Here is a 25,184-nt window from a genome sequence, read left to right as displayed (position 1 = left end):
CTTATCAAAAAACAAACTAATTTTGTTATACACGAAGCAAGTTTTGTTCATGGGCAACACTGCTTGACTAGAGTTCAGATTATGCCCATATGGCCAGGGGGCACACATCTATCCTTTCCGGAAATCTGGCAATTCCAGTCAGCATTTTCTTGAGCAGTTCCGTCCATGACACTCTCAAATTGTAATCTGATTTAGAGCTATAACATCGGAAATTGTCTGAAATGGGTGCTGAACACGGGTATGAACAGGTGGAACAATCTGCAATCTCAACTAATGCCAGGCAATGTCTGGCTCCCCTGCCATGCCTGGCTTTTTAAGTTCTAACATCCACTGGGAGTGACATTTTTTCTAGCATCCAGTTTTCTATCAAAGCATTTATTTTTCTGGCCAATGGGCTGGTGATGACTTATTAAATAACAAAAACATCAGAAGGATTTGTCATGCTGAGCCAAATCGAATAATATTTAAGAGGGTGCAATTAAGTACGAAAAGATGGACTCAAAAATGGTACGGCCCAAAAAACTTAAGTATGTAACGTTGGCTGTATTTGACTATTGATTATTCCGTCAGCATCAAATGGCCACCCTGATGTATGTTAATTTATGCAACATCCACTCTAGAGCAAGAGTCATGGCAAAGTAATTACACAGAGCAAGAAGTCTGCTTCTGCATTACACGGCAGTGAATTAAGGGTATGTAGGGCCTACAAGTAGAACAAATTTCATTTTGCACTATGTTATATTGATTTGGTGTGCAGCTACGCATAAGAGTTTACTGATCCAAAATAACAACAGCGGCAGAGATCGCTGGCATTATAAAGGGTGCTTTGTGTACATGTAGCTACATGTGTATATGCATGAGGCCAGCATCTTTTCATTTTCTGGAAATTGGCACGGTCTGAGGGCAAAAAAAGAAGGAAATAAAACCCTAAAGTTCCACTTTGCCCTTACAATTGACTCTCCAGGATAGGAGGAAAACTGTTTGAATTTAGCTCATATTTTTATTGAAACACTAAAAAAGTGCCTTCGGGAACAAAACAAAATTAATTTATTTTTTTAAATTTTTTTAAAAATGGCACTACTCTGCGTCAGTGGGTTCGTCATCTACAACAATAAAAGCTGGCCTAAATAGGTTTGTTGACACTTTCTTGTGCCCCACTCAAAATAACTGACACCGCTTTCCTTCTTTCTCCGTTTCCAATTTTATAGTCCCAAAACCACCACAGAATCTTAATTTGCCTGTTCAAATTGACAAACAAACAAAATCTGCCAAATGGCTGGCAGATGTACACGTACTGATCACTGCTCATAAATAAAGCACTGCTGAAGAAAATTCAATTGATAACAGGTGTCCAGCATTCTGTGTACATGTACATGAAAATTGCTGATTCCAGAATAGCGTGGATGCACATCACAGTCGATTTCCCCCATCCCATCCTCAGACTGACATGTCTCCTTTTACATAAGCACTCTGTGGCAATGGTGCTTGTGAGCAGTTTATATGTAGTGGGCATCCACAGAAACGCATACCTGTACAGAATGAATGGCATGTTTGGGAAAACGATATGACATGGTTTGAGGGTGGATTGTCCATGTTAGCTCCCCTAGATTACAGGTTATTCTATAAAATTGGGATCCAAAAGTATGGCATTTTTTGTGTCCCTGTTACACCTGATGTGTATAATTATATGATTTAGAAATATTACTGGAATTGAATTGCATTACTTAATTTCTCTTGGAAATAAAACAAAATGTGTTCTAAACTTTAACAAAATCGCACAACAGATGTGACAGGGACATGAAATACAGGACCCCAAATTCATAGAATGACCTTCTTGAAAGTAAGCAAACTAGTTTCCTCGGTAAAGGCCAATGGTAAACAGCAAATACAACAACTTGTACCAAATGATCAAGAAACGGACCACTAAAAGTTCAGCTCTCAATCATGAAATGTACCATGTATGGTAAATTAACGATAAACTGACTGTCTGGGGAGATCCAACAAATCGCGACTAAAAGTCACGTTTTCAATTACTTTGTTTCAGTGTACATACTTTACAAAGGGCAAAGATCTTTGTTTTATATGTCACACGGGCCTGTGTTCAATGTACATTTCGGGTGAAAAATGTTGCTGGTATCCAAGGATTCTGTTAAAAGCCTTTGACACATAGGTGGCTTTCATGAATTATAGAGCTTGGGTCAGGTCACATGTTGGTACACATATTCACCTACATTTTTGTACAAATCCCAAACTTCTTATAGCCTTCTGTGCTGATGACGTGTCACAGAGCTTACCGCAGTGCGAGGGATAGTGTGGCGGTCATTGGTATGGTGCACACAGCTGTCACATACCATGTTTTGGGGTTTGTCCATCACAAGGAAGTGAAAGGTGAAATCTTACCCTTTCCAGTTACGGCAGATAATTTCCTGGAAAATCTAAAATGATGGTTACAAAGAAACTACATGCGAACAGAGATGCCAGTAATCATGCTCATAACATGTCAGCAGTATATGGCGTACACGCACCGATGCCCCCTATTACGTCCTGTGCTGTGCTAAACACTAGCTGTGATACATCATCAGTACATGGGGCTATCATCAGCAACACCAAAAGATCGGCAATGTTCATATTCAATCAAGTAAAATCTGGTCCTTGATGCGCAGAACCTTGTATAGAGAGAGTATATAATGACATGACATAAGTGTCACCATTGCAAGAGACAAATTGGAACATGTCTGTACCTGTGCGCACATACTGTAATAACCAGCCATTTTGTTTCCAAAATCTGACGTTCATTTGCGCGACTGTCTCATCTATAGAAGAGTCATGTGATTTTCGACGGTCAGCTTTCAATAATACACAGATGTGCATGGACACGCGCATGTATTAAGGTTTATCAACATTATGGCATACATGAAATTGGCAATAGAAATACACAGATTCGAAAATGCATGCACCACAGACATGGTACGCTTCCTGAAATGCTTTTGCCTGTCATGTTACATTATGTCACGTGAAAAACGTCTATACAGCTCTGCTGATGAGCAGCCAGCCTTATAAACTTACGACAATCTTCTTGGCACCCCGGCCAATCTTCTCGGGCAGCTTGAGGTTGGCTGAGACCATCATGGCCTCCATGACACTGAGGTGGGGCAGGAGTTGGCAGTCCTGCATGATGTAGCAGGACATCTTGCGGAACTGGCCCAGGTTGCGTGCCTGGCCGTTCACCAGGAACGTGCCCTTCATGGACTGGGTTCTGGCCGAATCCGAAAGCATACAAAGGTGTTAATTTTCACGCGAGTCCAAGTGGAAGTGTATGGCTACCATTTTGATGATGTGTTGAAGAATCATCCTAAACCATGATTTTAGCCAATTTGAGATTTTGGGATACTTCTGAAATATTTAATGCGATGTCCTCTATAAATACAAAATTTTGAGACACAAAATTACATTGCTTGTTAAAAACATCGATTCCATAAAGCAACTGGGTATACTAGTAGCCACCTGTACAAATGGCATCTAGTGACAAAAAAAGAAAAGATTAAAAAATGTTTCACTGGGGAAATTCTAATAAAATGAGACCACAGGTAATGCTATTATAGATTTCCCATTTATGCCAAAAGGCTGTTGGAGTGCATTGGTACTTGACAGGATTGGCTATGTGAATTTTTCCGTTGATTCTTCAGGTTGGGTTCAATTTCACAGGTACCCGGCTACCTATTCAACAAGGCGACTTACTCCCGTCCTACATGTACCTGGTTGTAAATGCTCACCTCAACATCTTGAATATATTAATTACTACAAAATGAACGGGTGAAAATGCAAGTGATTTTCATTTAGTAAAGACTTTTCTATTGTGGCTGCCTTTGGCCACCTCTGGCTGCGCTATTGGCCACTGGTCACTAACTATACGGCTGCTGAAGTAATGAAGAGCACGTACTTGTATCCAGCTAAGGCATTCATGAAGGAGGACTTGCCCGCCCCGGAGGGCCCCATGATGGCAATCAGTTCCCCTGGTAAGAAACGACCCGAAAGACCCTTCAGGATGGTCTTGTTGCCTGCTGGATGAGACAACATGAGTTAGAGGAAAGTGATTACTCTGTGTATGCTGACCAGAAAATGTCAAGAAATAAGTCTCCTAGCTGTGACAGAAAACATTTGTGAGTCATTTTGAAAAAGAAGCACGATGCTGAAAGTTGACAGTGCTGTGTTGAAAATGAGCTGTGCTGTGAGAAATGTGGATGGAAAAAACTGATATTACAGTCTGGATATCTTCAGAGTTAAAACTTTCATCCTTTTATAACTGCACATGTAACAAGATATAAAGGTACAAGAAAACTGTGAATGAACCAAAATTTCAAACAGCGTGACAGTCAGGGTTGATTGACACATTTTTTGAGATATCACAACAACTTCAATTGCCAAATGTCCTCCAAACGCCATGAACGGTACGTTGACTTTTCTACCATATATTTGAGAGTATTAAACAGATGCTAAAGTTTGTCATCACAACTAAAGAAAATGGTTTGGAGTCCATGTTGAGGCAACTTTCCACAGACGCGTTTTCACTGTGTATTGAAGCTGCATGTGTAAGTTGTACAGTGTCAATTTAGATGTACATGTGTGGGAATGAAATGTGCTGAAAGGATGCATATGCAGAACAGACTATATGCTATAAGAAGGCACATATAGTCAAACCAGTGTTATACTGTGCTGGAAATTTCAAAATGCAAGAAAACACTCATAGCAGTCACTGTAAAAATGCTGGGCAATTTTTTTCCAACATTGGGTACCAAGAGAAATGCTAAGTGTTTGGCAAAACGATCAAAATGCTGGGTAAAAAAGTGGTGACGCAAATAACATTTTCTACAACCGTTGGGTAAAATGAGACAAGTTTGCCAATATTTCAGGAGAGAATCAATGTGGTTGGGTAATATCTTTTGGCCCAACAGTTAGGTGATTCACCTGGTACCCAACGTTGCGCCAAAAAATGCCCAGCATGTTTTACAGTGATAAGTTACTTTGATGGATATTTATATCCCATTCAAAATGGCGTCCTGCTGTCAAACTAAGCATGAATTGACTAAATGATCCATATACTCTGTCCTACTGCTTTGGAGAAGAGTATTGTATAGAAAATGAATTAGCATTATCACTGTGTCTATGTGTATGGCTGTATAAAAGCAAGCTTGTTGATCTTTGAATCAACCGATGTTTGTGCATGTAGATTCTGCCTCTGGGGTTGTTCCATGACGGCATTCTCTCACCTTTCCCTCGTCTGCATGACCACACACTCCCCTCCCTGACCGTGTAAGTGATGTTGCTGAACTCGATGTGGACGGCCTGCCGCGTGGGCAGGTGGGACAGCTTCTGCGCCTCATAGGTTCGGTTCTGCACCTTCTTGAGGTGTCCCGCATGCCAGTAGGCTCGCTCTGTGTCCAGGTCTGCGATGGAAAATGGGAAGTAGAAATAATGAGACGCTGTTGATTTTATAAAAGAAATACTGTGATATATTCAGGTGCAGATAGAATACATTGTTCTCACCATGGGGGCCCATACCAAGTTTGGCAAAGTGCATAGTTTTAATGGACTTGGAATAAGGGCCTACTTGAAAATGCACTTTTGAGTCTGATTGAATCAGGTTTTTTTTAATTTTTGTTTTATCATTCAAGTGGTATTTTACAGCACTCTATAGGTCTAACGAGCTTATCTGTGATTTCATTTTGGGCAGTAACCTCGAGGTTAGCCCCGCATTGAAAGCTCCTGGAATTGTGAACGTTCTGCTCTCGTAATTTGCCTTCTCTGTCAGCTGAACTGTTCCAATCCATCTATCGCCTCATGAAATTATTCTCATCATTACACTCTAAAGCATCCATTAGGAGAATGAATTAAGTACTGATGATGTCCAAGCCGAGGACCAGCAAAGCTAATGTTTATTCCCTTATTCTATTAGTGAAAACTCAATTATTAGCGGAATATCTGACCTACCTATCCTAATTCATCTTCCGCACAGAATATGTAATATATTCAAGGGTGAAACCATTGAATATCTCTGTGTAATTTTGCATGCCCTTTCTGAGGGGTGAGGCAAAATTTTTAAGGATTATTATATGCTTCTGGAAATGGACTACCTGTTTTTCCCAAAAATTGCCCTTTTCTAGTTTTCAAAAACAAAGCGAACATATGCTTTTTGTTGACAGTTTTATGTTGAACTGTTATGTGTGCTCCCCTTTGCACTCCACCGTATTTCATTGTCAATTCTGTATCTGTAATATCCTTTAAATGTAAAAATGCCTAAATAAATTTTGCTATTATTGAAATTTGGCCCCTCCCCGTTTCATTTTTTGGGGGAGGGGAGCACATGGCTCCTCAGTGGCCCCCTCCTGGAACTACTTATAATGTACTGTCCATGTACCAACCTGTACTTGTTTTTATTTCATATGAAGGGTTTATTTCCTGATTTCAGTGTCTCCAACTGCGAGTTGGCACCAAATAATTTAAACCACTTGGGCATTATGTACCTCAACACTGCATCATCAACATCCTCTACACTTCTGAATATCGCACCGTGCACCCTAAATGTCACGGCCACTGACCTGGGAGAATGATCCCACCTTACGCCACATTACAGCTCTTCTTGCCAGCTTAAGTACAGTTTGCATAATGCCATGGAAACACTCAGCATGTCTACTCTGTGACACATGTATATCCACATCCTCAATTAAACATTCACTTGTTTTCTTTGTGTGTGTGAATATGTAAGGCATAACTAGGTATTGGCAATGCAGAGGCGGATCGGGAGGGGGACGTACAACCCCCCTTGTTAAGCCGTGGACTAAATGGAACTACCATGACGGAAAATGAGTACCAAAATAAAATCCTTGACTGGGCTTGTGCCGTCCATCTATCCATCTCTAGTCACGTTTTCTTTTCATCAGAGAACGGTGCATGATGCTTTTTGGCCCCTATCCCTTCAGTACCCATCAACCCTCCCATTTCCTGAGAGCTGGAGATCTGCCCCTACAACGTAAGAACAATTTATTTTGTTTGGAAGGTTGCGACCGAGTTGCGGAACCAAAGAATTTTGTCCTTTTTCTTCCCCAAAGTATTGGTGTGTCAATTATGGAACAAGTACGTGTATGTACATTACGTTACAAGTACTAACACATGAATTCTAAGTTAGCATACAGTTCAATTGAGATGTTAAATACATGAGCACTTAATAACTTAGCAACATCAGCAAACTGCTTCCAAACTTGAGTGGCCTGAAATATTCACAGTTGAGATTATTAAGACATAAACTTGGTAAGAAGTTTTGTACAAAAAAAGCTCGGTATCCTCAACATTCTGCCATCTTCCTACTCAAACTTACGCTTTATTTCACACTCCCAATACATAAACTGCCTTTGTTCCAGAACTCTCAGGTTAAATACATACATGTTACAGACTGTCCTCTCATGTTAAATACATGTGAACTTAATAACTTAGCAACATCGGCAAACTGCTTCTCAACTAGAGTGACCTCAAACATTCAAGGTTGAAATTATTCAGACATCAATTTGGTCAGAGGTTCTGTACCAAAAGAAGCTCTGTATCCTTAACATTCTGCCACCTTCCCACTGAAACTCATGCTTTATTTCACACTCCTAATACATAATCTGCCTATGTTCCAGAACTTTATGTCAACCCACAGCAAGGATGGGTCCTGAACCCTGTTTTCTTGAGGGGATGAAACTGGTTTTTTTTCTTTCCTTTTTTGGGGGGGGTTCAAAGTATTCCTTTCTGGCTTTTCTGAGGGGTGATGAGGCAAAGTTTGGGGCTTTTTAATACATTCTGTTGGAAGTAGGGAAATGAAACAGTCCACATGATTGTCTTCCTCCGAATATGTTTCAAAAACAAAAATAGAAATGTGGCTCCAAGAAGGGCGTGGCTCCCGTGGTCTCTCCAATGCCTTCACCTAGCAGGCAAAGTCACTTTATCAGTTTAAATCCCTTCTAAGTCGATTAATATCTATTTTCATGGATTGTCTTAACGTGACGCCCTGTTTTAGATTTCACATTATGTAAGCTCTTAATTTTAATACCTGCTTCAAACATATCTTAACATTTTATTTTTTTTTAATTTTCCGGTTTTACTTTGTTGTCTGACTGGTTTTTATGTTTTGATAGTATTGTTGATTTGATTGATTTATTATTTTTAAAACTTGTACCTGCATTTATTCGACCAATCTCTTTTGAGTACATTTACTTGTCCTGGTATCCTCACCAGCTTATCCTCATATTCTTTGAATTGTATTTGTCATTCGCTGTGCTAATTGCTTGTCCTGTCTTGCCTCTACACACTTTTGAGGACATTTTTACAAGATGTGTTTAACAAGATGTACATGTAATGTCTTAACCTTCATTTTACACATTTTGTTCATACTATGTGGATTGGTTTTTTATTTCAATTTTTGTTGTGTCGGTGACAATTTTTCTTTGGACTTAATAAGGGAATAAATATATACTTGGTCGGTATTAAGGGAATGGACATGACTAATGCCTGAGCGGCAGGCGAGGGCATTGTCAGCATTCATTCTCCTGAACCATTAGCTTCAGACCAATCAAACACATACATGTACATGTATTTATTCCCTTGCATTAGAGAGTCAAAGAACACACAAATAATTTACAAGGATTTTATTCAAGAATTTTGCTTTAATTTTCCCAAACGCCGCCCGATTTTTGGTATATTCTCCTTATTTTACATGTACTTATTAATGGTATAAATAAGGATATACATGTACATGTATTGTAGTGGAAACTGACAAAAAATACTGATGCATTTTCACAGAGCGGCTCATATTTTGCTAATGTCTGGGAGTCAGTTTCTGTCGCACTTCTTTTCACTGCAATTTGGCTTTTTCTTACATGTTAGGTGTAATCTCTTCCTTAAACCTAACCCACCTCAATCCTCTGGGTGGTTTTGGAGGATTTTGGAGGATCGAGGATGATTGATGATTTGAACATTGGAGGATTTTGGACTTGGAGGATTGAGGATGAATGCTGATTTAAAAGCTGGAGGATTTTGGAGAATTGAGGATTCAGGTACCTTTTATTTTGTGCATACGCCCAAAAACTGGAGGATTTTGGAGGATTGAGATGAATGCAGTGTTTTGAAGTTGGGCAATTGGAGGATTTTGGAGGATTGAGGATATGCCCAAGTAAAAAGGCCCTAGTTGTTTAGGTTAATTAGCTTTGCTCTCAATCTGTGCAGGGAGTCATGCACGTGGGTAATAAATATACATGTACTTTTATATTACCTTCTCCACATAAACTTATCGCGCTATTTGTTTTTCTGAATTGTGACTCCCGAAATTGCATATTTTCATGATCTTTTTTCTTTTCTGACCCTGGCCTATTTTCCTTTGACCTAGCTTAGCATTTTGATTAGTTTTTTTTTCCAAAGTGGTTAGCTTAACCCTGACATCTGATTTCATTTTTCATTCTATTTTTTTGTACTTGAATGTTTATCAAATAACAATGACAATACATGCAAATGATGAGGGGCCGCTATGTAAGACTGCAGGCGCTATCATGCATAGGACAAGTATGCACAAAACTGTTGTCTATTTTTGGTATCTTCATTTGGCTAATTAACTGGGCAGGAGCCTGATTATGCATCACCATGGAAACAGTATAATTAGTCTTTTCTGTACTTGAAGATATTAAACCTTCCTTTATTTATGCATGGGGAGCTGGTCATCATCACTACATAAAGGCATTATGGCTAGGCAGTGGCTAGTCCTATCTGATGGAGTGTGTCCTTGGGCAAGACAGTTAGCAGCAAGGAATGTGAATAGGCCAGGTGTTGGTCAATCAACCTCTAATGTATTCACCAAAGGAAAAATAATTACGTAGTCTAAATGAATCAAAGCTGATCTGGGGTGGGTCCAGAATTTTCCAAAAGAGGGGGCATGAACTAAAAATGGTAGGGTCACGGCCATAAAATTAGGGAAGCAGAAGCAGAACTGTTGTTTTATATACATCTTTGTCACATTTATGGGGTTGGGTCTCTCCCTCTTCTTTTTTCTTTCTCCCCCCTCTTTTGTTCTTCACCCTCCCTATTTTTCTGCTCTTTTGTCTTATTTATTTATTTTGGGGGGTGAAAAAAGGGGGGGAGCATTCCCCTCCCCAGGATCCATCCCCACTGATGCTTTTATTATGCAAAAGCACCACAATAATTTGGGGTGTATGATGCAAGCTTTCTTGAGGTTCACCCAAGTGTGCATTAAATTTGGGCATATACATGTAAGAAAACCCATAGATTGATAGTGACACTTATAGTGCATGTCATATATGACTATAATGATATATATAAGCATAATAGTACCATAGTAATGGCTTCTAATAGACGTATAACATGACACCACACTTTGCTTCCACATGGAGCACATCCATCAAGCCCCCATAGGAAAGTACACATGTAAACAAAAGCGCGGGACGCCGCTCTATATGTTTTAGGTCTGTTCTTGATGCAAGATTCGTCTCCAGCCTCAGAGTCAAATTTCCCCTGCCATTAATGTAACGTGAGACAGGCCACCAGTCACTCATTTCGTCAAGCACCTTAACTGTGTTTTAAACAAATACACATATTGTAGCCTCAAATTAAAAGTGCAGCAAGGAAAACATTGATATGAGAAGTTCAATGAGTTCATTTTTGCACTTCTGACTGGTGAGATGGCCAATCTCTCCCCATCCCTCCATATAAGGAGCCAACCTCTTTTTAAATTTTAACAATAAGAGACCTAAGCAATTTTTTTTGTCTACTTTATTTCCATTCCTTCCAAACGGGTGCATGCATCCCCACCTCTTCAAAGGCCATAAAAGTTCATATAAAAACTCTCCAAATTTTTTAGCCTCCCCCGAAAAAGGGTCTCCCCCCCAAAAAAATAAAAGATTCTAGATTTAGCCTTCATCTGCTGTGGGCACTCTAATTTTTTCCTCATTTTGAGATGCCATCTCACTCCGAGTCATCATCAGCATACCAGGGGAGACCCTGGCCTACTAGGACAGCAATTGAACAGACCAGTTTCCTTTGAATAACACCTACATTGCTAGTGAGTGCTCTCCTAATGGGACGCCATCTTTGCAGGAAAATTATTACTGCATATTCAACACAATCAGGTGCTCAGTGTGAAAATGTTCTGCACTTGCAGGCGTGTTGATCCTAATACGAAGCATTGGCCATCCATAATGTTGATACAAGTTGCAATCTGTAGGAATTGACGTCATACATGCACATGTATGAGAGAGTCCTCCATGTTGGGGTTTTTCTGGATTTTGGAAAATTCAATATGATTCCTTATTTCCAAGTTCCTCCTTTTCCTGCTTGTAATACCCATCCATTATAATTATTCACCCATCATGCCCATTCTTTATAAATACCACAAGAGTTTGGTCTGTAAACGCAAAAGTTTGTCGACCCCTGATCAATGTCACGTGACCACTTTCCCGCACAATACCAATGTAAAGTTTTATCGTGTTAATAATTGACAAGGTGGAAGATTTACAATGTAAGTGGCAATTTATATCTTTGGCTGTCCTCACAAAGCAAACCGTTCCTGCAGCCGCTTCTGTCCTAATTCATTCGACAAAGATTTGCACAGGAATACGATTTTTCCCTGCAACAGTTGAAATTACAATGTTGAATATTGCCCCAGTCGATTTAGTTTTTGCATTTTTTGTTTTATTTTGTTTTGTTTTAGCAAAAATTGGTTAATGACCAATAATATGTGAAAAAGGAACAATGGTATGAAAACTGAAACCATGACTCTGTAAGGAGGTAACATGAGCAGGTAAACGGAGTGGCATATTCACAGACAAATCCTGGCAGGCTTTAGCCAGATCAAATAATTAGATGTTCAAATATTTGACTCAAAATTTGATCACATACATGTATTTGGTCTTCTGGCAAATGTTTGGTCAACCAAGCTTCTGGAGAATCATGTTTTGATAAAAACATTACTATCACAAGAACAAATTATCATTCTACGGCTTTTGCCAGCATAAAACCAATTATCAATAATTCAGTAAAGCTGTGGCACATGACACAATGCAGAGAAATACCTCTGTATGATTTCACTGTACTGTACCTACAAGTTACCAAATTTAAAAATATATGAAATACATGTAGGCCTTATGAGTCCTGGCACGGCTGTACATGTCCGCTCATTAGTCATTCTAGCGTGCACTCAGTGTACCCGCCAAGGGTTGGCCTTCCATTTTTTTTTTCATTTTCACAAGTGCAGAAAAAATGTTTGTATTCCTCCCTCTCTCCTGGAGAGTGGAAACTGTTAAGGAAAAGAAATGATGACATTTGAGCTGCATACCTATTGTCGTCATCATAATATTGCCGAAAAATAATATGGACGGCCGATGAAAAATTTTGATAGAAATGAATTGCCACTTATGATTTTTGTTTTTGTTTAGTGTGTTTCTGCTGACTTTGCCATCTCTGTACAGACCTGTGAATGTACTTAGGTCTGCACAGTCTCAGAAATGGGTCTACATGATCAAGGAAGGGTGCTGAGCCAATTTTTATAGGGCTACATAGGGCACAAGTGAAGACAATGAATGGAGTTGCCCCCTCACTGAAGAAGAGGTCTGGGGGCTTTTCATCCACAGCAAATGGAAGAGGAAAAGACACGAGAACCATCAGCAAAAGCTAGCTTTACCTGTACCGACTTTTTAACAACAGGAAAAGAAATACTATAATACATTTTAATGAGGGAACCATTTCTAAAAATGATAAATGACGTTTTTCTGGTGCATGTCCATGCTGACAATTTCCAGATCTTTCAAAATAAACAGAAACCAACAGAAGAGGTTTTGTTTCACCGCAGTATGACACTGTGCAATATTTTCAGCCTAGATAGGCCAACAAACTCTATCATTGGAAGTTTGTTGACCCAAACTGTATGAACATGTAGCTACATATATACCCCACCAGCATTCATGTGTGCCCATTTATAATTTTATAATATCAACACAAGGAAATGCCCTGGTACCATAATTTTTTCTGCCATTAGATTTTAATGATCCTTCCGGAGGGTGATTTAACACTACACAACATGGAGTCCTAAATATAAATGTACATGCATATATTTGTCTCTTTGCTTAGATAAATGATGTAATTGAGCCATCTGTTGTACTGTTTTTATTTCCCTATCTATTAATTTTGATCTAATGAATTAGCTTCAATGAATTATGTTGTTATTGGTGGTTTTACCTTCACTTCTTCATTTAAATATCACTCTATAGTATTTTGTTTTATTCCACTTTGTGTATAATTGGAGAGTTCAAAATAAATGTCCACGATTTCAATTTTAATTGAAAGGTGAGTTATGTGGGGAAACAAATGGCCAAATTCCCTTCTGCTTGGCACAGAGGTGTGTGTTATTTTTACAGAGTAAATGACCTACTCTACAGGTCATGACAGGTGGTAAAAGTTACCCATGTAACAAGGACACTGCCACAAATTGTGCCCCAACTGCATGGAATGACCCAGAGAACAATTCTATTTTGACCTCCTGAAGTCTATTGTACATTAGCCAGGTCCAGTCAGAAATATATGTCAAGAAACAAATTGCCTCAAATTTTGTTCAAAATTCGAGAAACTTGGAGATCTTGTAGTTATATGCAGCTATTTTTCGTGACATGGGGGTTAACCAATAAACCAGAGCTAGGGGGTCCTAAATTGGCTTTCAAAACTATATAATGACTAAATAACAATTTACTCATATTATCAGTCCCTATTTGGGAGGGAGAGGGTCCGAATTAAAAGATTATAATGTAATTTAAAAATTCATCTCTTCATGCTTTTGAAAATAACCAAAAGATTGGATAGATTTCACTATTTGCAGCCCTACAATCCCAAAATGGCAGCAAAATGATTTGCAAAGTGTTGGGGGGGCATGGGTGGAAATCTCTCCTCAATTGGGGGGGCATCAGTTTACACTTTTTTTGTGCACACTGTTTATTATCTTTTTCCATTTATGAAAACTCAAAAGGGAAAATCCTCGATCCATCAATTCCTTTAGTATTTTGTTTTGCTTAAAACATAGAGGGGTCATTCTTCACTGTATCCCCCCATACCAAGTTCATGGGGTCCCCCGTCCCCCCAGGATTTCCGCCCATGGGGGGTGGGGAAAGTTGTGAGACAACCAGGCACCAGCCATTTATAGGACTAGGCCTATCCATTAAGCCCCACCCAGTTGTGTTCAGGCTTAGAGTGGGGTGGCATGCCCCCGGGGTCCCCCACAGTGAGAAAAGTTTAGGCCATTAGCCCACTGCCTCCCTCCCCAGTCCACCGCCACTGAAGCCCCCAACCCCACATGAATGAAGCTAGTTGCACCAAAAAGAAAGCCTTCTCATTCCTCATAAGCTTTGGGGTCTTGGATCTCATGTTTATGGCTATACTACGCCATGACAAGGAAAATTCACATCTGTAGCTCTCAAAGCGTGGTTTGCATTGTTTTCTTCTAAGAATCAGAACTTCAAGCATAAATTGTATTCTCACTCCTACATGTAAGCAACATCTGCTGGTAGAATACTGGTACCAAGGGCACACAAAGTTGGGTGAGGGTACGTGTTCAGGGTAAATTTCAGTGACATTTTAACTAAAAGTTGGGTGAGGGTACGTGTTCTGGGTAAATTTCAGTGACATTTTAACTAACGTACATGTACCTGTAACAACCACAAAACATATGTCTTGGATTTGTCACTTTGGGCAATCATAGACGAAGGACACAGGAGTTGCAATTCTGGCACTTCAAAGTGTTCAATGATGGTCGCCGCCAAGTCAGACGAATAATAGGAAACATTGCAAAAATGCCTGATCACTGCCTGCATCGTAGCCGGACAAGCGGGGCCAGTAATATCCTAGCAATACTTGTAGTGTTTGCTTGCAATTAAATACAAATTATTGCTATGACCAGGAAATAGAGAGAGAAAAATCCCTGATATTAGACCTACTTTTGCCATCGTAAATAAACTTTTTTAATTTTGATACACTGTTCCATTACCCATGCAAAGTTTGTAATTTTTTTTCTACTCCCTCCAATACATTGGTGTTCAAAGACCTGGTAAAAAGTTGGCTAAGACTGGCCAACAAAAAGTTGCCTTTTACTGGAAAGCTAAGTTTATAAGTAACAAAAGGTGCTATTTCATCACAGTGAACTCTCGTAAAATACGCTTGTGTACAAAACACAAATTCTTGTAAACAACCTGGCTATTTAGTCCCAAAATAACTCCATAAAGAAGCACTAATTAAGGGCAATGACTGCACATATAAATTTAGGGCACACAGCATAATGCAAGTAACTGTGCAAGCATTAAATCTGATGTTGTCATGAGATCATACCAAGCACCAACAATAAATTGTATTTCAATTCAAATCTCCTTGCTGTTAATTTGCTTACGTTGTATGTGTATGTGGACCCCTGAAATATATCGCTGCTATAGCAGGTTTCTGCCAAGGGTTGCCAAAAAAACCCACCTTCTTTGTGAAACAGCTTTGAGAAAAATGCAATGACCCTTTCCTACGGACAAGATTTCCCCTCACAAATGAATACGTGATGTTGGGCACACGTACTGCTGTCTATTTGCTGGCTGTCCAATTTTTTATATGGTCCCTATGATGATAGGCACAGTATCTCCTGTGCCCATCTGCCCACACAGCCATGATCAGATCATACGCGTACGGCAAGTGGGATGTCAGGAAAAATACCTTCATGAAGTGGTTAAAAAGATTTAAAGGAAATTGAATCAACGGTTTTGCAGAATGGATCGAAGTCCGCTGAAAAGAATCCACCTGAGGCTGGTAGAAGCTGACACCACCATCAGGACTCAAAGTAACGCAAGCCAGGTAGACAAATGCTGTCTAGCAAAAATCGCTCCGGGGCTACCCAGTTCTGCTTGCTGTGAAAAATCCACTGAAAACAAATTTAGATCAACATACACGTTTGTGTATGGTGGTGTCAGTATCAAATACTGTAAGTGATGTGGTTTTTTTCTGGCATGACATATGCAAGTGCGATACAAGAGATCACACGAAGAGAGACCGATGGGCTGCATAAATAGTAAGTGCTGCATAGCACAGAGCTCATGGTGGAGTAACAAACGAGTGTATCCTTTTTTTTTTTTCCAAATTGTTTATTACTTTTTCTAACCTACACAGCTGCACAGCTGTATGGTTGTCACACTCAGTCACTGAATTAATGTGGTGTTTTATATAGAGTTTATAGCGGTGGTCCTGGTAAACTGTGAAAAAGTATTTCTGTTGAACAGCTGAGAGAAAATATACATGTATATAGGGGCTCGTAAAAATATAGGCATATGCATGTAGGCAAGTGAAATCGTCAGTTAAGATAACCCTACGTGTACATGTATATTGCAGCGGTGGTGGAACGATTTTCAAAGTGGGGGGGAGGCAGTTGTTAGACCATCAGGCATCAGCTATTAATAGGACGATGAATGCATCCCCATCCCATTATAGGCCCTGCAAAAAGGGGGGGCATACGTACGCCCCCAGTCGAAAAAGTGGGGGATCCAATGGCCCCCCAGGCCTCCCCCACCCCACATCTGCCACCAGTGCCTGTGGGCTACCCAGGGAAAAAGGTTAGTGCAAGTTACATGTAGGCCTCATCATCATGGGGTCAATATACATGCATGTAAGTACATGAATTGTAACACTGTTGTACTGCATGGTTTGTGCAGTCAAGAGTGAACCTTGTGTTGGGAATAAAAACCTGAACGTACATGTACGATTTCTTTTGCAAACCAATCAATTGACTAGATGGTGATGATTTTGGAATGTACTGCTCATGCCCGCGTAGCAGGTGTACGTGCTCCCGTCATGCCTTATTCATTATGTATTATGAGTAATGAGAGCTTTGCTGTTCAATGTGGCAGTGTGCGTGACAAAAGTAACCTGCTTTTGCTGGACGCCTACATATATAGTACATATGAGCCGAACGTGGGAGAAATTACATGGCTTAAGTGTAAGTCACAGGATTCTGGCTCAAAAATGATAAAAGAGTAGCCAAAATTTTACCTAAAGGTTGCAGTAACTTTGATTTTTAATTGGGTGCTATAAATACAACTCTCTTTATCACCAGCTACGTGTGATTTTTTTATCCAATTAAAATGGATTTTCTCAATTAGTGCATTCTTTACGTTTTTAACCTCACTTGATGTGTTCGTGTTTTCAGCTGATTAACAACAAACGTTTTACTGTTCAACAAATGTGTCAGAGTCTGCTTTGCAACAGCTTTGGGTGGACAAGCAAATTTAAAAAAAAAAGTAGGATTCTATTTTTCTAAAAAAGCATTTCTATTTTTTCCTGTATTGAGTCATTTATGACGCTTGTGAATACGTATAATATGAAATTAAGAAAATATCAAAAGGTAGCATTTTTATTGAATTCTTCCATTTGCAGTTCAACAATATGATTGGTTTCTTAAATAAAATATTAGGTAAAGAAATTACAAATTTTGGCTTTCTTGCATTGTGTTGCTTCAAACGAGAAACCTATTTTATCCCTATTTTTTAAAAAGTCAAAGGAGAAACTTACTTTATCCCTACTTTTTGAAGAGTAATTTAAAAACTAGTTTCCCTATTTTTAAAACTAGTAGAGAATCCTCTTTTATCACTATTTTATCGCTATTTTCTAGAGTGGCGAAATCCAAACAAAAAGATATTTTAAAATATATATTTTACATAGGAAAATAATCTACATGTACTTCTTTGCTATTTTTTTCCACTAGGGATGTGTCAAAGTCTGCTTTGCATAAGCTTTGGGTCGACAAGCAAGCGGTGTTATTCATGGTAATGCGTACACATGGGACACACATACATGTATGCTCAGAATTTCTAGGGTAAGCCTGCTGAATATGCCCAGACTATCAGTTCAGCATCTTGATAACTTCTTCTATATAAGCCATATGGATATACATGTATCTGATGTGCAGGAGTCTAGGGGATTTCATTCAAGTCCAGCCTGAGGCCAACTGTAAAAATCCGAAATCCTGCTTGGTGTATAGGGTTCAAGACTTGTGATCAAGAGATCAGAGGTTGGAATCCAGCTGCAAGGCTGTTGTGTCCTTGAGCAAGGCATTTCACCAGCAAATTGCCTCTCTCTATCCAGTAGTATAAATCAGTACCAGCAATCACTGGGTAAGCATCCTGCAAGTGCATGTATTCCATCAAGGGAGAACAGAAAGCTCTATTCCTTCTTCTAGATGTCTAAAGTCCTTCATCTTTCTCCCAGCTCAAGCTCTTTTAGGGTTCAGCTTTTAGACCGTAAACATTCCTGTACTCGTTTCAAAACATAACCAAGACATCACACAGGTATCTTTAATTATCCAAATCTGCATTTCAGACTTAAACTCTTAATTAAAGAATAACTCATTAATAAAAGTTTTAAAACCCAGAGGTCTTTATTTTTTTCCTACTGCATTATACACACTTTTGTGAAAAAATACACGCTTGAAGAAAATTGTTACCGTCATTCCAACACTCACCCAGGTGTTGATGTACAACATCGTTCCCATGCATGTGTACACAGACTTGTACAGGATTGTGTATTATTGTCTCTATTTTTACCCTGCAAACGATGTGACTTTTTGTCACTTCATGTAAACAGAGAAACACAGAGGCTAAGTATTTTGTTAGTTGCTTGTTTACAGTTGAAAGGAAAATAAACAACATTTTACTCTGAAACTCCGCTAATTTGTTCTTTAGATCTGGAAAAACTCCAGATTGAAAAATCTTCGATTTTCCGGGGTTTCCTCACTTCCTGAAAACACCCACGAAATGAGATATTGAATTTTAAAGGGTTCCATTCCTGTCTTCAGCGTTTAGATTGAAGGACGATAAAATGCAATCACCTGACATAATCACCTGACAGTTTGAGGGACCCCAAAAACAGTATAGGATCTTTGTGGTATATGTATTTGTGTTTAAAGGGCACCTCACTTCTTGTGTTCTAAGGCAACTTCTATGCTTCACAAACGCCTTGATGATAATTCCAGGACTTTTCCCGAGTTTAAAAGGGATTGTTCGGAACATCCTAAAATTGGGAAAATCCTGAGTAAAAATCATGAAATCAGGTAAAATCTTGACAAACCTCACCTGCATCCTTACACACATATAGGTCAAGCCCAAAGGCCCGGGCGTCGCAAGGTTGAAACACCCCTCCCCCACTGGCTTCTGAGTTCTACTCGATGATGGGTTGGTTTTTTGTAATAAATATTTTTGATGTAATAATGTTTGTACCATTCTACATTGTGCTCCAAAGCACATTATGAAAGGCCTTTATATAAAAATATGTGTTCACACTGCCACTTTTGGGTTGGATGACCTCCCCATTTCTGGTCAAATGGGCCTGTAGGTCAAATTCAAATCAAAGCCAAATCAAGTCAATAGCTGCAAGGATTCTGTGACTTGTCTAGTATGACTGCATATACTATTTCAAAACAAGTTTTTTTTGCTCACCGAAATACATTTTTAGAATGTACACGTATGAAAGGTCATTAGCCTTGCCCTGTCATGCAAAGTCCAAGTAAAGCTGCTGCAGGTGATGAGCAGCTCTAGTGTGCACATTAACACTACAATTATAAAGGACCCATCTACCAATCCAAATGAATCCATGGTTCATTCTTGATCTATTTCTAGTTTTTTCAAAGCTACCTAGGCTGGGTGCAAACCAGAAATGTAATCTCATCAGTCGCAGCTCCACAAATGAGCCGAATGACAGGGGATCAGCTGATGATGAGATCAGAAGTGCAAAAGACTGAATAAATCATGAGGGAGCGCCTGTGTCCCTTGTTCGAATTCATTTGGGATGGCCGACGTGTAGTTACCACATATATCTTGCCTGTCACTGTATAACTGTGGCCGGGGTTTTGCGCATTTGATCTAGCTGGGATACATATATACTGTCTCACAGTCTTATGAATTTTCATGCAATTTAATGCAACGCAGCGCAAACCATCAGTCCTGCATAATTGACTGACCACCTAATGCAATCGTAAAATCTTACTGATTCAGACTTTGCTTTTTTAAAGCAATTCTCTGCAACTGTAAATTATAAATGGAAACAATGAGCTTGTACAAGTAGCTGACGGTAGAATCACATGTATCAACGGAAAATGTCACAAAATGCAAAATTGAATGACTGCACGGCTATTAATCAATCATGCAGATCAACCAACCAAGCACAACATTATGATTCTATTTTGTACTTACCAACTTGGGATGCCTGGCTCAATTGCAAAACCACAGGCTTGTTAACCCTATGATGGAAGTCACAAGCACAGTCTTCCCCGCTGCCATTCAGCTTGCACACCAACGACCTCGCCTGACCCTGCACACAGCAGTGCCCGGCCTGGTTCGGCGAGGGCGTGCACGCTCCCGCAGTGGTCAGATTCTGGGCACCGTGGTGGTCCGCCGCCACCTGCGAGGCCACCCGCTCTAGCTCCCCGCGCAGAGTCAGGCCCTCGCGGGCCAGCGACCGCGTTTCATCCGACAGCAGCTGCATGTGCTCTGTGAGGGCCTGGACGGACTGCAGGATCGCAGCATCCGATTCCCAGCCGGGGGCTGCCACATCGTCTCCGGTCTCCATCTCCACATTTGTATCCGCCATCGACATGTCTGCACTGTCAATTCACACCAGGTACTTAACCATTACAACACTTGTGACATTGTATCACCTTGTATTTATGCACACGTCCAGATGTTTCAAAAGGGGCAGTTTACGGCTCAGTAATTTGGGGTGATAAAGTGACTAACTGGTTAAGGGTTAATTCTGTATGGGTGAGTTTGCAAAAATCATCTTCCACATGCAGATTGGGTATCTGACATAGGTCTAGTCACTGTCGTATACTGCCATATATGGATCCTCTCAAAATAAACAAACTGCATGGTTTCAAAGCTTAAATTCATCAAAGGTTCCTGTTGAGTAAACTTATGATTTTACCACGGAGAGTGCTGTACTTCTGTTGGCTATCTCTAATTCAGACATGGACTATAGATTGCATCACATATGCTGGGAGTGAAGTCAGTACCGTGAATTTGCATTGTGCCTGGTTCCGCTGTTCATTGGTCCAAACAAGTTGAAGCCCATAGTGCTGGTTGGTGGGATGTACATCTGGCTAATGGATAATCCATGAGCTGACTTGGTTTGCAGTTTCTGATTGGCCAGAGAATCACTTTGCATGCAAATCCTTCCCTTGTGGGGGTTGATGCTGACAGAAGTCTCCCCGGGTTTTATTATTCAAGAGGGTCCCTCTGCTGCTTCTCATTGGTCGGTAGCTTCATGCTGGGCATCAGTGATAGGTTGGAGAAAGCAGAGCAGGGTCAGCATAAATCAACGCCGACTGCAGATTGGCCAATTGAACCTCATCTGCCCTTGACTGGCAGGCCGAATTGGTGTTACCTTGATCCCCTGCATGGCAGTGAAAAAAAAATCATTTAATCAGTAAACAAAGAAACCAATATGGCTGGACCGCAGACCCCCTAGTGACTGCAAATTAAAGCCCCTGACAACAATAGATTCAGACAGTCTGCACACCCTACACAAAGAAACATGAGGTCCAAGTTTTGACACTGTTCACTCAGGGAACAATAGTCTAAGTCAACACGTGGTGTATCTCCTGATTTTGGACCATTCACACCAAGTACAATCATCTACAGCGAGCAAACAGAGCCATAAAAAGGCCTGATAATGGTATTATCTCTCCACTTCGATATTTTGGTACTAGAAGAGCACAATACATGCATTTTAATTGGCTGCACACGAAACTGTTGCCACAAAGCTAAAGCGTGTTGCTGCATAGGCAGACCACCTGACAGTTGACAGAGATGCAAATGCTCGTGCCACGTTTACACAGCCAAATAATAGGCCCATCATGCATTCTACATCCTGGGGAATCCTAGTGGGAAGGTTTGCAGGATTCTGTAGGATTGAAAAGGCATACATGTAGCTGGCAGAGTCACCAGGTACCTGATGCCTATAACAAGGTGGTGCCATCACAAGGAAGTCTTGATGTCACCAATAATTTAGAATTTCGGATATTTTGCTATCTTACTTTTAGCTGTTCATTTGAAATACATGGCAAAACAATTTCATAAGTGTGAATCCGTACAGATTACAACTTGTGACACTCCAAATTTTTTAATTGCAAACAGACACCAATTGCTGGATTGAAGGTGTGCACCCTTTTAAACACACATCTTTGCAAAAGATTTAAATCAAGGAAATTCACATCTTGTCAAACAAAATACAGTGAAATACTGTTAGAACTTGGGACTTCAGAAATTACCTTCTTGGAATAATTACCTTGTATTATTAGTAAATATGGGCTGGAGGCTATTAGTAAATATGGGCTGGAGACTGCTTGAGGGAAATACATGCATGTAACAAGCACATAAATTAAGGGAATATTGTTAAGGTCATACCTGGGTGTATTATTGCGTCAGAGTGTATCAAGGCCTATTTTCATGACCCTTCACCCAACTCAAACAATGTGCTTTCAGGGGCCCACTCTCAAGCACCAAAGGGTGCCCTTGCATGGTTCGGCGCATTTTGCAGAACTTTGCGCTCTCTCGAAGATTCAAGTGACATAAACTCATTCGTATAGAGCCATTGTCAGGAATTAACATACAATGACCAGATTGTTTGGTAATAAACTTCACCTTTCGCGGCCTTGCCCAAGGCTATATTGTTTAAAGGTGCTTTGTGGCAGAAAGGTAGCGAAGGAGTATGATATGTACTTATATTTTTCTTTTCCATGGGGGATGCACTTTGGTTAAAGGGGAAAAAAATCCAGGGGGGAGTTGGGCCTCATGAACTGATAATCCATTGAAAATAGAAGGGGTCAATTTTAGGATTTTTCGAGGAAAATGGTGTTTTTCATCCCCTTTCATTTTTGGGAGGCATTTCTGTCATTTGTTTGTTCTATTTTGCTTCTTTTTCATTTCGATTTTTTTTTCAAGGAGTCAGGTACCCCCCAAACACTTCGCAATGCCTGTGATTACTAAGCCCAAGGATGCACTGATGAGACATTTCTTTTTGTTAGGAGAATCTGGGATGAATTATGGTGTGTCTGACACAGTGTGTTGCTTTCTCTTGCCAGGTTGCTCTAGGATGCGGTGAAGAAACTACCTGTACTCGTACATTAGACAAATCTGGGACAGATTGTGGAAGGGTGGACTTCCCAAAGTAATTTGTTTTCACGTCCAAAGTTGCTCGGGGAACATACTGATGAAGAGGAAATTTTGTACACAAATCTAGTTTGGATGTGGAAGGGAGGACTTTGGCGAGTCCCATGATGCTTTGTTTTTAAATTGTAAAATACTGTACATCTACATGTACCTCAGAGATGTAATTAAAAGAAAATTCCTTTGTTACATTAGAAAAACCTGGGAAGAGACTGCGAAAAGGACTCCTCTGGCGAGTCCCAACGATATTTTGCTCCTTGAATAATTAACTTACCCCCAGGGTGTATGTAAAATCATATTGAAATTGGAGGATTTGGGACTGTTAGGGCTATTAATCATAATAGCATGAATATTTTGACTCTACTTACTAGTAGGATAGCTAATAAAAAGCTAACAGTCTTTTTGAACCAAAATGTTTGTGGTCACTATAGCACGTAGTGGCCATCTTAGGAAAGAAGAGCTTCATCTTCCTCAGTTTGGAAAAACCCAAGATCAACACCAAATTTCTTTACTTGCCTTATACACATACTTTGATGTTTTGTTTATAAACAATATTCGGAAAGAGTTCTGCATATGGATGCCACTTAATTGACACGTACCCTGTGCATACACACCATGAGACTGGTCTGAAAAATTCCAAGTGTTTTCTAAGTAAACGACTTAGTTTTTTCCCTACTAACTTGAACGTTTCTGGGCATGTTTTTGCTTTTTGACAGCTAATAGGTCACTGTAGGGAATAATTACTGGGGTCCGTATAGGGTACTCTTCCCCAACATATGTGTTCAGCTGTATATTGAAGTTCTTCGCATGTTAGACATGGCAATGGATCTTTGAGACAGGAAAGCGTTACCAAACTATTTCAGACAAAACTGTCTGTTTCAAAACTTAATGGTGGCCTAGATTTATTATTCAACATTTTCCAGCCAAATTCAGACCTTTCATAATTATTTATGGAATGCACTAGTCTAACAACGGGTTTCAAACTGAGGCTGCATCTGAATCTCTTGTCTAGAGCTAGGTCTAGGTCTTTGCTCCATTTGAAATGCGTGGAGACGCGCAGACAATAGACCTAGCCGTAGCTCTGGAAACCCGTTTCGGACACAGCCTGAAATCACATAGCTCTATTCTCAAAGACAAAATGAAGTGAAAAGAAGTCACCTGTTGTAATTAAAGTGAGACTTCAAATTAATTGGCTCTCTGTTCAGGGCTATACGAGCATAACCAGAGTTTAAATCGGTTCACTCATAACACTCGTAAATTTTGATTCAGGTCCAAATTATTTTACAATCCCTTTACCATTTCCTGATTTGTCTTGCTATAGCCATATATAGTGAACAAGTGAGAGGATTGCTATGTTCCTTCCTCCATGATGTGATCATGGCAATCATGGTAATTATCTTTCCATGTGAGATACCGAAAGTAATCAGAACTACATGTATGTTGCCCCTGCTAATGTAAAGGCCTAATTTCATGATTACACCAAGGAGCAAGGAATTGTACCTGGAGGCAGAAATTGCTTCGATCGGCCAAACCACTCAGTGGCGCAGTGGTCCTTCAGCAAACATACGAGAGACATGGAGGAACAAGGCAGAATTCCGAAGAAATGCAGCTTTTTTGGAAGATCGAGAAAATCTGACATCCACCTGTCACGCGCGGCTACATGTACAAGATGTAGCACCCGAGGAATTATCATGCAGGTCGACAAAATGCAAATATACAACGTGCACATTATCATCAGTCGCGCCGGCGCGCCTTGTCTGGTAAAAAGAGACACGTCCATTGTATTACAGGGGTGGATCAGTAGCAAAACGTAAGAGCTGGGGGATATCGCAATGAGGACAACATTTTAAAAACCAATTGTACACTTATTATTCATGTTGGCTAAAAGCATACTGCTTTCGTACGAAGATATGGTGAATAAGA

At 40.0% G+C, this 25,184-nt stretch overlaps 1 protein-coding gene across 4 annotated transcripts in view; it reads right to left on the bottom strand.

Moving 5' to 3' along the window:
* The window catches only part of LOC110988353 (ATP-binding cassette subfamily G member 4-like), a 46,183-nt gene extending 21,203 nt beyond the window's left edge, over positions 1–24,980 (bottom strand). For 2 of the 4 annotated variants that reach the window (XM_087142166.1, XM_022251761.2), the window contains exons 1-6: positions 24,762–24,979; positions 21,107–21,486; positions 20,289–20,698; positions 5,268–5,444; positions 3,941–4,058; positions 3,067–3,256 (exon numbers count right to left, since the gene is read on the bottom strand). In XM_087142166.1, the coding sequence (XP_086998292.1) occupies positions 3,067–3,256; positions 3,941–4,058; positions 5,268–5,444; positions 20,289–20,698; positions 21,107–21,258 (1,047 nt within the window). In that variant the 5' untranslated portion in view covers positions 21,259–21,486; positions 24,762–24,979. Of the gene's footprint in view, positions 1–3,066; positions 3,257–3,940; positions 4,062–5,267; positions 5,445–20,288; positions 20,699–21,106; positions 21,487–24,761 lie in introns of all 4 variants that reach the window. The other 2 variants (XM_087142165.1, XM_022251759.2) reach the window with 2 other exon arrangements.
* Positions 24,981–25,184: the final 204 nt, after the last annotated feature.

Source organism: Acanthaster planci, linkage group LG10 (genome assembly GCF_054643075.1).
Source record: "Acanthaster planci isolate LZ-2023a linkage group LG10, COTS_SCS, whole genome shotgun sequence".
Classification (NCBI taxonomy): domain Eukaryota; kingdom Metazoa; phylum Echinodermata; class Asteroidea; order Valvatida; family Acanthasteridae; genus Acanthaster; species Acanthaster planci.
This window is presented reverse-complemented; position numbering and strand designations above follow the sequence as displayed.